We start from the raw sequence: 12,348 nt of genomic DNA on the forward strand, positions 1-12,348 counted from the left end.
TCCAGTCAGCTTTCCCTCAACCCTGACCAGTCTCCCAGTCCCCACTGCTGAAAAACACCCACACGGCATGATGCTGCCAGCACCATGCTTCAGTGTTGGGATGGTATTGGGCAGGTAATGAGTGGTACCTGGTTTCCTTCAGACATGTTAAGAATTCAGGCCGAACAGTTCAATCTTGGTTTCATCAGACAAGAGAATTATGTTATTACAAAGGGTCTGAATACTTATGCCAATGTAATTTTTCATTTTTTTTCTTTTTAATAAATTTACAAACATTTCTAAAATTCTGTTTTCTCTTTGTCATTATGGGGTACTGAGTGTAGATTAATGAGAAAAATTTCAACAATTGTAGAATCAAGCTGCAGCATAACAAAAGTGACAAAAGTGAAGAGGTTCTGATACTTTCTGAATGCACTGTATATTTTATCCCTAATAAGTAAGAAATTGGTGGAGGAAAATCATGTCAGATAATAACACTGTTATTTCTAAGAAAACCTAAGGATAAAATACTTATAGGGCCCAGGTATCTGCAATTTCAGTTTTGTTTTTAACAACTTTTTCAGACGGTTCAATTTCATTAAGAAATACATCACTTAAGTGACTATCTGCAATGACAATCTAACTATCTGTAATGAATAGCCTCATGACAGGGGAGATGTACAAAAAGTCTAAAAATAATAGGAATATATCACAGCTGGCTTGACATAGCCTAGTCATTGCAGATTATCTTCATTCTCAATGAGATGAATAGGAGACTACTTCATGCCACCTAAAATCTCTATCAGAATGTATAAAACTTGTAAATCTCTTAACAGCATTTTCTAAGAATTAGAACAGTGATATGTTCTAATTTATACTGCTGTGCACAGACCAGCTACAAGGTTTATACAACCTACAATGGCTTATACAATCTAGAACCAGCTACAAAGCTTATTCAACTTACAAACACCCTGCCTTCCAATGTCAGAAGGAATAACTTCTTTAAATAGCTATGATTTTTACTGTAAGAGTTAAATTAACATTTATGCTGAATAAAATGTATTTATGAGACAGATCAAACAGCACAAAGATGTTTATCTTCCACTATTAGTAAGAAGTAATATTGGAAGTTCTGAGAATTTAGAATTCATTCATTCATTCATTATTTACCCATTTCACACTGTGTTCCAACGAAGCCTTCAGAACAATGACAAATAAATGATCCTGGCTGGTCTTTGCAGACTCCACCATTTTTGCATGGACTAGACTGACATTCATTAATTTCTGTAGGTGTGACAGAAAAATTAAAAACTAATTGAGTTATTCAACCCAATGGTAATGATGTGCTAGAAAAACAGCATCATTGAACATTTGTGGAATAATTTTTCATAATGTCCAAAGCTATTGTCTTATTTACCATTTCAATTAAACCTTACTATTTTACTTTTGCAAAGTTGCAAAATAACCTTCGTCCTTGATAGCCAGCTCCTCAAAATTTTAGAACTGCAATGAATTGTCACTAAAAACTACCAAGTGCAAAAATTAATGAGATTTAACAATTATTTGTGCAAGCAAAGGGACAGCAGAATAAAATGAAGATCAACATATGCAACAAAGGATGCATTATAATTAGTACTACACTGTTGTGAGGAAGGGAGGTAGCCTCGACAGAGATATGCAAGATCCTTGCCAAGACAATGAAAGATAAAAAGCCCAGAAGAGACAGAAAACATTTGGAAGTGACTCCGGCAGATACCTTTGGTATAGCTGAGGATATGCTTTAGGATAATGTACATTTCTTAGAATTATATGCCAAGAAACGTGACTACAGCCATACTTAATTGCAATGATTGTAACAACAGAATTCCTAGGAGTCTCCAAAAAAACCAAAACCACAAGGTGTCATTTATGACTGGAAGAATGACTCACTCATATGGCTTGTCCTTGTGTGCCCGTAGCTATAGTACAACTATGCCTTGACAATATTTGTATCAAAATGTTGTTCTTTTCATATTTCTTATCAATGAATGAGACAGCTTTAAGTAGATGTCAACTGTACTAGTATACAATTATTGTTTTTCCCATTCAATGTTCAATGTGTAATCAGAGGTTGGTTTTAGTGTGTTGGGATTTGCGAATAGATCCCCTCCTTCTGGTATAGCTAATCTTCATACAGACATTTTTCTCTTAGCATTTGTTCTTCTCCATAAGGACTGTGCTTCTTGACATCATTTCATGTCTCTCACCTTCCAGCTATGTTTGACACTAGTTTCTCTCAATATTTCCATCAAAGTAGAGGAGAGAGGACCAGATCTTTACAATTTCATTCCAGAAAGAAGGGACATGTTACTGCTAATTTATTTTAAGAATATCCTGGAGTTTATCTGTACCATAAGATACATAAGATACAATAGCCATATTTTTTGTGATTACAGGTTCTTAAAATCCACAGTCGTAACTTGGAATCTGAAATCTTTGAATACTATATGAGTGGGTATCAGCAACCTTGAAACAGAACGGTGTGTAGTTCTCACTTAGCTAAGATAATTGGGATTGGAATTTATGTCACAATATATGGTTGTAAAACACATCATGTGACCATGTGGCTTAACAATGGCAATCCTGACAGTCCCTGCTGCTATTGTTAGGTGAGGTTTGTAAGTTGTTAAATGAGGACTTCCTGCTAGCAAAGTGAATGTGGAAGCTGGCACAAAGTGGCAAGTTTTGGGTAGCTTGCAAGCAGGCCAGTGGGTGGCTGAGTGTTACAGAATGCAACTCAGTGAAGATATGGCTGCCGCCATGAACCACAAATGTGTCTCGGCAAAGGTTGGCTGCTGCGGAGTATGGGAGAGCATGCAGGTGACTACTGTGACCTGATGGGAGCATAGCCAGGCAGGAGAGTGTCTGCAGTGGAGTTTGGTAAGGGGCACACATGTGGATGAGCACGAACAGCTGCAGTGTACAGGAGGGAACAGACACAAAACCACCTGTGTGTCTCTGGTTCCAGTCCCCACTCTCTCAGAAAGCAGTCAATAGCAAACAATTTCTGAAAATCTGTAAAGAAAACTGCAGAGTCTATAGCTCAGGTAGTGATCAGAACAAGACTGACTTGAAAACACATATGCATCCCAGAAAAAAAGGTGACTCTCTCACGGGGCATGGGATAGAAATCAAACAAATCAGACTAGATTTGTTAGAGGCTGTTCTGAATTGCCACTCAATGTACAGTGCTTCAAAGAACCGATTGTCATGATTTTCCTCACTGTCTGATGATGTGCTGAAAAGGGACAGCAGCAACAGATTAACAGGACAACCTTATCCACCCCAGAAATAAACAAATGCAACAAAGGAAGCAGCTAATTTTAGGTTGTTGCTTTTATACTGACCCAAGCAAAAATAAATGTACTTGCTCACAGCAGGTAAAAGACAATAGTCACAATTCTACAAGGAGTGAACTGATTAAAAAAGAGGCAGATTTTATTTTTGTTTATTTAGTTTGCTAACAGAGCCTGATGGAGAAATAAATATAAATATAATGCAATACAATGCATCCAATAGTCAAGGAATGTCCTGGGATTATTTTGTAATTTGAAAAAGAACTGTGGAATGCATTGACCACCATTTTATAATATAACTTTCTATTTGTTTGGTTAATATTCTGCTACTTTCATTTTTTGTGAAATCCTCCCCTTGTAAACAATGGCATTATTTCAAGCTTGCATCACTCCATTCCTCAATAAATTATTTGCAGTGCTCCCAGCATTAATTCCTCTCATTCTTCTTAGAAGGCTGATAATTCTCTCTCAATTGCATGAGTGGCTGGGGGTTTTGCCTTTATATCTGTCAAAACAGAATTTTCACATCTAAAAGGATAATGGACAGTTTTGCTGTTCGCCCAAGCAGGTAATGAAAAGAACAACTATCCAAATTGTGATCCAACTGATAAAAATCTTATTCTGAGACTAGGATATTTCACGCACCACAAATTTAGTTATTAAGATTATCCCCAACATCTGGAGGTCAGGTGCATTGTGATTGGTGAAAACTGCACTTAAATGGAATGCACTTTAATTTTCCATTTTAATCTGATCTGCTGTGGACACTTTGGGATGTGATCTTTTTGATTTCCTTATTTCCTTAGAACTCTTTGTTCATAGGAAGAGCTCTTCTCCAGAACATATGGAGAAGTAACAGGACCTTGCCTGAAGACTTCTTCCTGCCCCTCTCCAGCCTCCAGGTATTCAGTCAAGAGATCTGAAAAGAATCCAAATCTGAAGGAATTGAAGTAGTTTACAGCTAAATCGTACAATAGCAATAGTACTTAGATTTATATATCGCTTCATAGTCCTTTACAGCCCTCTCTAGGCAGTTTACAGAGTCAGCATATTTCCCTCAACAATCTGAGTCCTCATGTTACTGACTTCGGAAGGGCAGAAGGCTGAATCAGTCGGTGAGACTCAAACTGGCAAACTTCTGCCAGTCAGTAATCAGCAGAATTAGCCTGCAATACTTCATTTTAATCACCGTGCTACCTGTGCACCTGTGGCTTGGAATTCTGTAGTTTGATACATGTGGTAAGATAATGACTGAAAATATTGGTCAGTTGCCAAACAAGTATATTTTCTACATCCAAGGACTTCTAGGTTACAAAACAGATTTGCAATTTCACAATCCTAGACTCATGGCTCTGCTTCACAAGCAAGGGGAAAGTGTGCCCTTAGACTACTGCAATGCATTTTATATAGGGCTGCATTTAAAAACCACTCAGAAATTGCAATTGGATCAGAATGTAGTGGCCTGTTGTGTTGACTCATACCCAATGTTGGGAACATATAACTCCAATACTGTCAAGTCTTGTACCAATTGTTGGTTGGTTTTTGATTATAATTTAGAAGTGGTGGTGTTGACAAGGAACTAAAGCCAAGAAATGCTTCTTTTCAGTGGTTTAGGAATGGTCTCCTATAAGAGATCAGACTGGCTCCTTCCCTGATGATTTTTAGACAGAAATGAACATGTGAACTTTTGGGAGAGTGTTTCAGTTCAGTATGTCTTGAACCATATTCTATTCATTTTTTCTTTTTCTTTTTGTGATTGTGTGGATGATTTATTGGATTATGATTTTAAATGCAGATTTTAAAATGTTTACTTTGAATTGTACTGTAGATGTTTTGTTTTGTTTGTTTCAAAGAGCCATCAGATTGCAGTGCAATGTGACAGACAAACCAACAAAAATGGCTTAAGAACCTTTATGCAAATTGTTATATATATATATTTTTATTTATTCAATTTATATAGCCATCCAAATAGCCCAATGACAATGGACAGCTACCAAATGACTCTGGGTTATTTGCCCAGAAAGAATCTTGCCTCTTCTCTCATAGCATTTTGTCAATTTCTTATGACACAATGTGTTAAGAAAGCTTTCAGGTATGGCTATCATATATGGGCTGCAAATATTGGAAGTGCACTAGATGGTAGAAAAGTGTTGGGATTTTCTGAATCTCTTTGTCATCTCCAAGTGGTCATTTGACCATATGTAGTAGCCCAGCTTTTGAGATCAAAGGTTCCAAAGTATTAATAGAGTTGTGATCCAATGAGAAATGTACTTTACTAATAAACAATTTCCTAGCAAAGATATTTCCATGTTCTCTTACCCAACTCACAGTTGTTTCCTGTATAGCCAGTTTTACACAAGCAAAGGTAATGGGCAATTTGATCTTTGCACAACCCCCCATTCAGACAGGGTTGAGATCTGCACTCATCAATTTCTGTAAAAGAAGGTAAAAGAAACAGGCATCACCTATCTGCAGTGGAAAATCTGATGCCTAGAAAGCACCTGGAAAGAGACTGTTGCATTCTTGTTTCTTAAGTATATAGATATGGGGTATCATTAGTTTGAATATTAAAAAATGTGCATATTAAAAATAACCCTTCCTCCCAATCATCAGAATACAGGGTTGCACAATGTTCATTTTTAAAAGAAGTAACTAAACATCCAGGGACTTCTAGGTTACAAAACAGATTTGCAATTTCACAATCCTTCTAAATTCATGGCTCTGCTTCACAATCAAGTGGAAAGTGTGCCCTTAGACTACTGCAATGCATTTTATATAGGGCTGCATTTAAAAACCACTCAGAAAAAGGAGAAAACAATTGCAATATCTGCTATTGTCCCCAAAACACATTTCATATGGGTGAGAAGAGTCATATCTGATCCAAAAATTTCTAGATTCAAACCCTAACAACCTGAAGTGGAACTAAGAGATCCATCCAAAACATTGGAGAACTGCTACAACTCAGTGCAAGTAATTATAAAAAGTTACAAATGGACCTTATATCTGTATACATAATGTCCCTGTAAAAGACAACTTCCTAAATTCTGGGAGATTTTTCTGATGCTTTCGTAGACTTGAAGCATATACACTGAGGAGTGAATGCTTCATCCCTTCTTGAAGAAGAATTACCTCCCTTTGGAATTTTATTAGTTCTTTATTGTAGGGAAGAATTGTTGGTTATTGTTGTTGTTGCTATTATATCATCGTTATAATTATATTATTGCATTACAATGATAAATATTGTTGTTATAATCATTGTTGGTTATTATGTATGCTAATAACAGTGAGCAGAAACTCCGTATGGAAATGTATTATAATTATAATTATTGTTGTTATAATCATTGTTGGTTATTATGTGCACTGATAACAGTGAGCAGAAACTCGTTATGGAAATGTAGTTCCTTCCTTCTTCCCTTCCCCCTTCTGTACCAATAAAACACAGGTATAATATTTAAAATACCGAAAAATCATACCTGAAACAATAAAAAAATAGTGACTTCTGCAAACCATAGCTATTGCTAGAAACTTGCAACCTTTATAATCTCATAGAAGGACGATTGTAAGATCAGAAATATAACTAAAATTTCTGAAAATTATGTTTATGAATGCCAAACATCATGGGTGGTACAATTGGCAATGTAAACTATACATGACTCAAACTTTAAATCAGAGTAAATACACATATGGTTATTGTACAGAAGATTAGAATATCTGGTAATATGCCAATTTGAGCTAAGATAAAAAAAAAAATCCCCTATGTGAAACATGTAAGATATTATAGAAGTATGTAGTAATTGTCCATGAAGAACCTGCAATCATTCCATAAAATGGAATGATTGCAAACCTACCATTTTGTAAGTTTATAAACCTCAACTTTTCTATTTTAAATTTAATTAAGACTTTATCTGGACCAAGCATGAATGAAAGAGTGAAAAGCCACAATATGTCACACCAGAGTCAATTTGTCTCTTCAGGGATGAGAAAAATCTATGCAGTAGGATGTGATGAATCAGGAACTAACTTTTCCCCCCGTGCTTCAGGCAAAATTTGAAATTGCAAAGTCTCAGGCCAACCGCAAAGTAATGCATCCAAGTTCGTTTAAATGGACATGAAGGGTGGCTTTCAGAAACTTCCAGGGTACAGGCATCTTCATAAGCATAAAGATGTTATTTATATAGCTGCAAGCTATATTATATGGTTTAATGATTTGGGGAGTTAAGGATATTACATCAGTCATCTGTAGGTACCATTGATTACAGTAGATAACAGGAGTTTCCTATTATTTGTTCAGGATGATAAAGGGAATTGCTTCTCCTTCACAATAAACCCTACCTATTCAATATCTATTCAATATTCAAAATCTAAGGGACTGATTTGGACAAAATTCAACAGCACTTTTTTGTGTGGCTGTTTATAAAAATAGGATCACCAACATGATTGCCAACGTGCAATGACATATATGGTATAAGAAGAAGAAGAATTCAGTATCTATATCTTGTAGCCATATCAGCATTATCTTTCTCTTCTAAAAAGTGTAGAGCACTCGATTTTGCCTGCTCCTGGTGCTAGATAACTGCTTGTCCTAGCAACAAGTCTCCTATAATTAGGATATTCTCTTTTAATGGTCAAAAGCAGGTACAAAACTGGGGAGAAGTTCTACACTACAATCTCATTTCTCTACCTTTAAGGCAGAGAATTGACAGAGAAATAACTTTCCGACCAAAGAAACTTCATACACATATATCATATATTCATTATATTGCTACAGTGGAAATAAATCAATAAATGCCAGCTTTCAAAACACCTGCAAAATTTGAAACCATCTTGGTGCTACTGATAAGTGAAATTAGTTTATATTCTCCCAACCATCATTAAATATGTATAAAAGCATTCTCATATCTGAACTCTCCAGATGTACTAGCTTCAGTTCTCCCTAGCCAGACTAATTATTAGTCCAGTGAATCTCAAGGTTATTAAATTAGGGTAGTCAGAAGCAGAGCAGTCTCCAAATATTTTTTTAAAAGCATAATCAAAGATATATAGAAATCAAAAGGAGGTTTGATTTCATTCAATCATTCTTCCAAGATTAATATTTTTAATTGTTACAGAGTAGTGCTGAAAAATAAGTCAAAAGAGAAATGGTTGTTTGAAGTTGACAGAAAAACAGTGGTCTCACTTTTTTTCTGTTTATCACATACATACATATGTACACACACACACACACACAGAGAGAGAGAGAGAGAGAGAGAGAATATCAAATTACCATTGCATTCTGGTGGGTCACTCCAGATGCCTTTTTCCAAACATAGGCGAGGGTTATTTTGGGAATTCATAATATAACCAAGAGCACAGTGATATATTGCCAAGGAGCCCATCTTAGTGGAGTTAAATGCTACCTGAGCATGCTTCACTTCAGTGGGGATTCCACAGTCAATTTCTAAAATAAAAAGAGTGAGAAAGAGTGAGAAACAGTTAGAGAGAGAGAGGGAGAGAGAGAGAGGAAGTAAATTTGCATAAAGGTTCAGAAGATAAAAAAGCAATGAGTGCCATTATAGTCTGACTTGCATAAATAAAACCTCACAGTGATGAGCTTTTGGGTATAAATATAAATATAACATTCATGCGTGATGCAGAGTTATTTTAGAAAAGGTATTTTATTGTAGCTTGCCATTAGGCAGGCTTTCAGCTATTGGCATCCAAAAGAATGCAACCATACCTGCATGCTTATTTAAAGAATGTTACGAATGCAAGTTTTGGCACAACTTCTAATCAATATGGATACAAACTTTAGCTCCGTAGTCTCTGAGGGAAAAGAAAATTGTTTGCAAAGCTCTGGGCTGTAAATTCCAGCATGCTTTACCCTACTTGTGCTGCCAGATTTTAAACACCTTTTTTTCTGAAAATAAAAAAAAAGTGTGAAGTAGAATATTCTAGAACATTGGTATTTCTGTTCAAAAAAAGAAAACCGCTGTTTTATTTAATAAAAATGTAGGCACTGCCCTCTTTCCTGGCACAGATGAATCTCATGGTGACAATTATTATCTTTTCCAACAAGGAAGCTTCTTTTCTAGGGTGTATTATGCTTTTCTAATGTTACCTGATTGGCAGTGTCTTCCTGTGTAACTTGCAGAGCATATGCAGACATAGCTGTTGCCAAAATCCTCACAAGTGGCTCCATTTTTACATGGATGCAGGAAACAAGGAGAAGGAGCTGTAAAACAGATTCCATTCCAGCTTGGTAAATTGTTCCATTCCCAGCTTACAAAAGGTTCTGTGTAGGACTTTAACATAATACAATTTCACTAATGGCAGAAATTGGAGGTTAGATGGAGGCTCCTGTCTGTTAAAACATTTTCTCAATGCAAGAAAAAACAGGGCTACGTTAGACTTGCCTGGCACCTCAGGGCATGAAATAAGTGGCTGGTGAAAAGGCATTAATATGACCCTACCCAATAATATCATATGACCCTTGGAAATATAACGGATGACCAATCTACAGCCAAATATGTATCCTTTAGGCAGCTCTTGTTATTATTACATTTATACCTCCTTTTTCTCTGATGGCTCATGGCCAGACTTTACCCTATTACAATGCCACTATGAAGGGCTGGGTTAAGTCACCTAAATGAGCTCCATGATTATGTGAAGGGTTTGCATTTGGCTCTTCTGGTCTCAGTCTAGCACCTTAAACATTAATATAGCTTAGTCCTTCAAACCTGCAAAACAAAGCAGTAATTTAAAATTTCCTGGAATCTAAGATGATATATAGTTCATTAAATTAAATAGCTTGTACAGTCTTGGAAATATAATGACTTGGCACTTGGTACTTATGAGGTAGGCCTAATATCGCCTTTTCACTCATCACTTGTTTTTATTTTCTCTTCATATTTGGTCTGTTCAAGCAAAAATCTATCAAGTTATTTTCTATTAAACATATACAGTATAAGGTGGGAAGAGTTTTGAAGTGCCAATCAAGTTCCAGTGAAAAACTACTCAAAACTTATATCCAGTTGAATTTAATGGGACATAGGACCCAAAATGTATGTATATGGCTGAAAATTTCCTGTGCTGCTTTCATGAAGATAATAATCATGACACTGAGGATGAAAGATTCAATAACATAATAGAACAGGATAGAATATTAATGTTCTTTTTGGAAAAAGTGAACTCTTTTGAATTGGTATCCAGGTTGTTTGAGGGATGTAAGCAGAGGCGGTATTCAGCAGGTTCTGACCAGTTCTGGAGAACCAGTAGCAGAAATTTTGAGTAGTTTGGAGAACCGGCAAATACCACCTCTGCCTGGAGATTTTAAAGTATTCTTCCCCTGCCATGCCCACCAAGCCAGGCCCACAGAACCGGTAGTAAAAAAATTTGAATCCCACCACTGGATGTAAGTAGCAAAAGATTAAGGCCCACAAATTATCTTAAAAACATATTAAGAGGTGAACACAGTTACATTAGCCAGGCTTCAAGTTGTTTTATAGTTTGACTCTCTTTGATGCAGATGTCATTAATTTTTATCAAAGAGGTTAATCATGTACAGTAGGCAAGAGTTGCTAAACTATATCTTTGCAGTTTTATACAGGCAGCATGAAAGCTAATGAAGCATTTGAACATAACCTTTCCCTCACTTTTTCATTTGCTTTTATTTTAATGTAATTTTCAGAGGATTAGGATATGACTGAAGACTGCATTGTCTTTAAAATAGGAACTCCTAGAAGCCCAAAGTAAAGGATGGTGGGAACTGTAGTTCAGCAACAATTGAAGGAATATACTCTGTCCTCTGGATTAAGGAACAAATTGTTATTCAAAGGCTTATCACATTTTTCTAACAATTACAATAAATGCTATTTTAAAATATCATCTCACGGTAATTACTGTTGATAATTATTTTAAATACTAATGCAAAGTAGGAACTTCCTTAGCTTTATTCTTTGGGGATAGGAACACCTGCTGCTTAATGAGTGAAGAACCCAACCACAAACCTCTTGCCCAGCCCAAAGGCTACAGGCAAAGTCTTTGGATTCACAATTATGCTCCAGTAGGCAAAGATCCCTCCTATGCCAATACCTATTTCGCAGTGCCGTCCAGTGTATCCAGGCAGGCAGTCACATTTATACTTGCCAATATAATGGAAACAGGTGCCCCCATTATGACAAGGCCCTGAGGTACAAGGATCAGGTTTACCTATAAGAACAAAATATTTTAGTCACAGAGTGTACAATTACAAAGCATTCCAAGTGGACAAAATGGTATGTCATTGAGTACCTATCTCACAGTGTTTCCCTTTAAAGCGGTAGGGACAGGTGCAGTGGTATTCCCCATCTGATTCCTTACAGGTCCCTCCATTGCGACAGGGTCCAGAGCTGCACAATTTGGGTCTTGCTGGCAAGAGAAAAGTAATAATACTTGCTATATATCCTTGGAAATAAACCATCCCATGCAAATGGGATGAAAGAAGTAGTCTGTTCCTTGCTTGTCTAGTCCTTTCATCACATTAAACCAATCCCTAAACTTCCACCAACCAATCCACAGATATGGATTATGAATAAATGAAAGCTAGAAAACCAAATACTTTGCCAAAACCTATTTCTCTATAAATAACATTCACAAATATGGCCAAGCCAAGCTTTATTTTAAGAATGGTTTGTTGAACAAGCTGGCATTGGACAAAAAGGGGAAGGGGAAAGTATCATGGAGCACATGAGGACACTCAGATAATAACTGTCTACAACTTCTTAAAGGGATGGGGGTCTTGTGTGACTGTCTGCCAACCCCAAGAAAAGAAGTGCTTGATTTAAGGAGTTGCCAGCAGTTCTCTGCATGTCCCCATGAACACTCCAAATTATCTTCAGTACAGATTGTCCACATAAAACCATACTTTCCTCCCTTCCAAATAAATACTTCCCAGCCAATTTGAGGAATTCTAGGAGTTGAAGTCCACATATCCTAAAGTTGTCAAGGTTGAGAAAGACTAAATCTGATAATTCTTTCTTAGATAAGATGTTAAGACACACCAAGCTCCAAAATGTAA

At 36.4% G+C, this 12,348-nt stretch overlaps 1 protein-coding gene across 4 annotated transcripts in view; it reads right to left on the reverse strand.

The window, feature by feature from the left end:
• SNED1 (sushi, nidogen and EGF like domains 1) overlaps positions 1 to 12,348 on the reverse strand; it is a 74,437-nt gene that overhangs the window by 16,257 nt on the left and 45,832 nt on the right. For all 4 annotated transcript variants that reach the window (XM_087933152.1, XM_087933151.1, XM_087933150.1 and 1 more), the window contains 6 exons: positions 11,583 to 11,699; positions 11,385 to 11,501; positions 9,412 to 9,525; positions 8,578 to 8,751; positions 5,634 to 5,747; positions 1,150 to 1,263 (listed from right to left, as the gene is read on the reverse strand). In XM_087933152.1, the coding sequence (XP_087789278.1) occupies positions 1,150 to 1,263; positions 5,634 to 5,747; positions 8,578 to 8,751; positions 9,412 to 9,525; positions 11,385 to 11,501; positions 11,583 to 11,699 (750 nt within the window). The remainder of the gene's footprint in view (positions 1 to 1,149; positions 1,264 to 5,633; positions 5,748 to 8,577; positions 8,752 to 9,411; positions 9,526 to 11,384; positions 11,502 to 11,582; positions 11,700 to 12,348) is intronic.

The sequence above is a fragment of the Pseudonaja textilis genome, chromosome 4, assembly GCF_049901715.1.
Source record: "Pseudonaja textilis isolate UNSWEBS1 chromosome 4, rPseTex1.2, whole genome shotgun sequence".
NCBI lineage: Eukaryota > Metazoa > Chordata > Lepidosauria > Squamata > Elapidae > Pseudonaja > Pseudonaja textilis.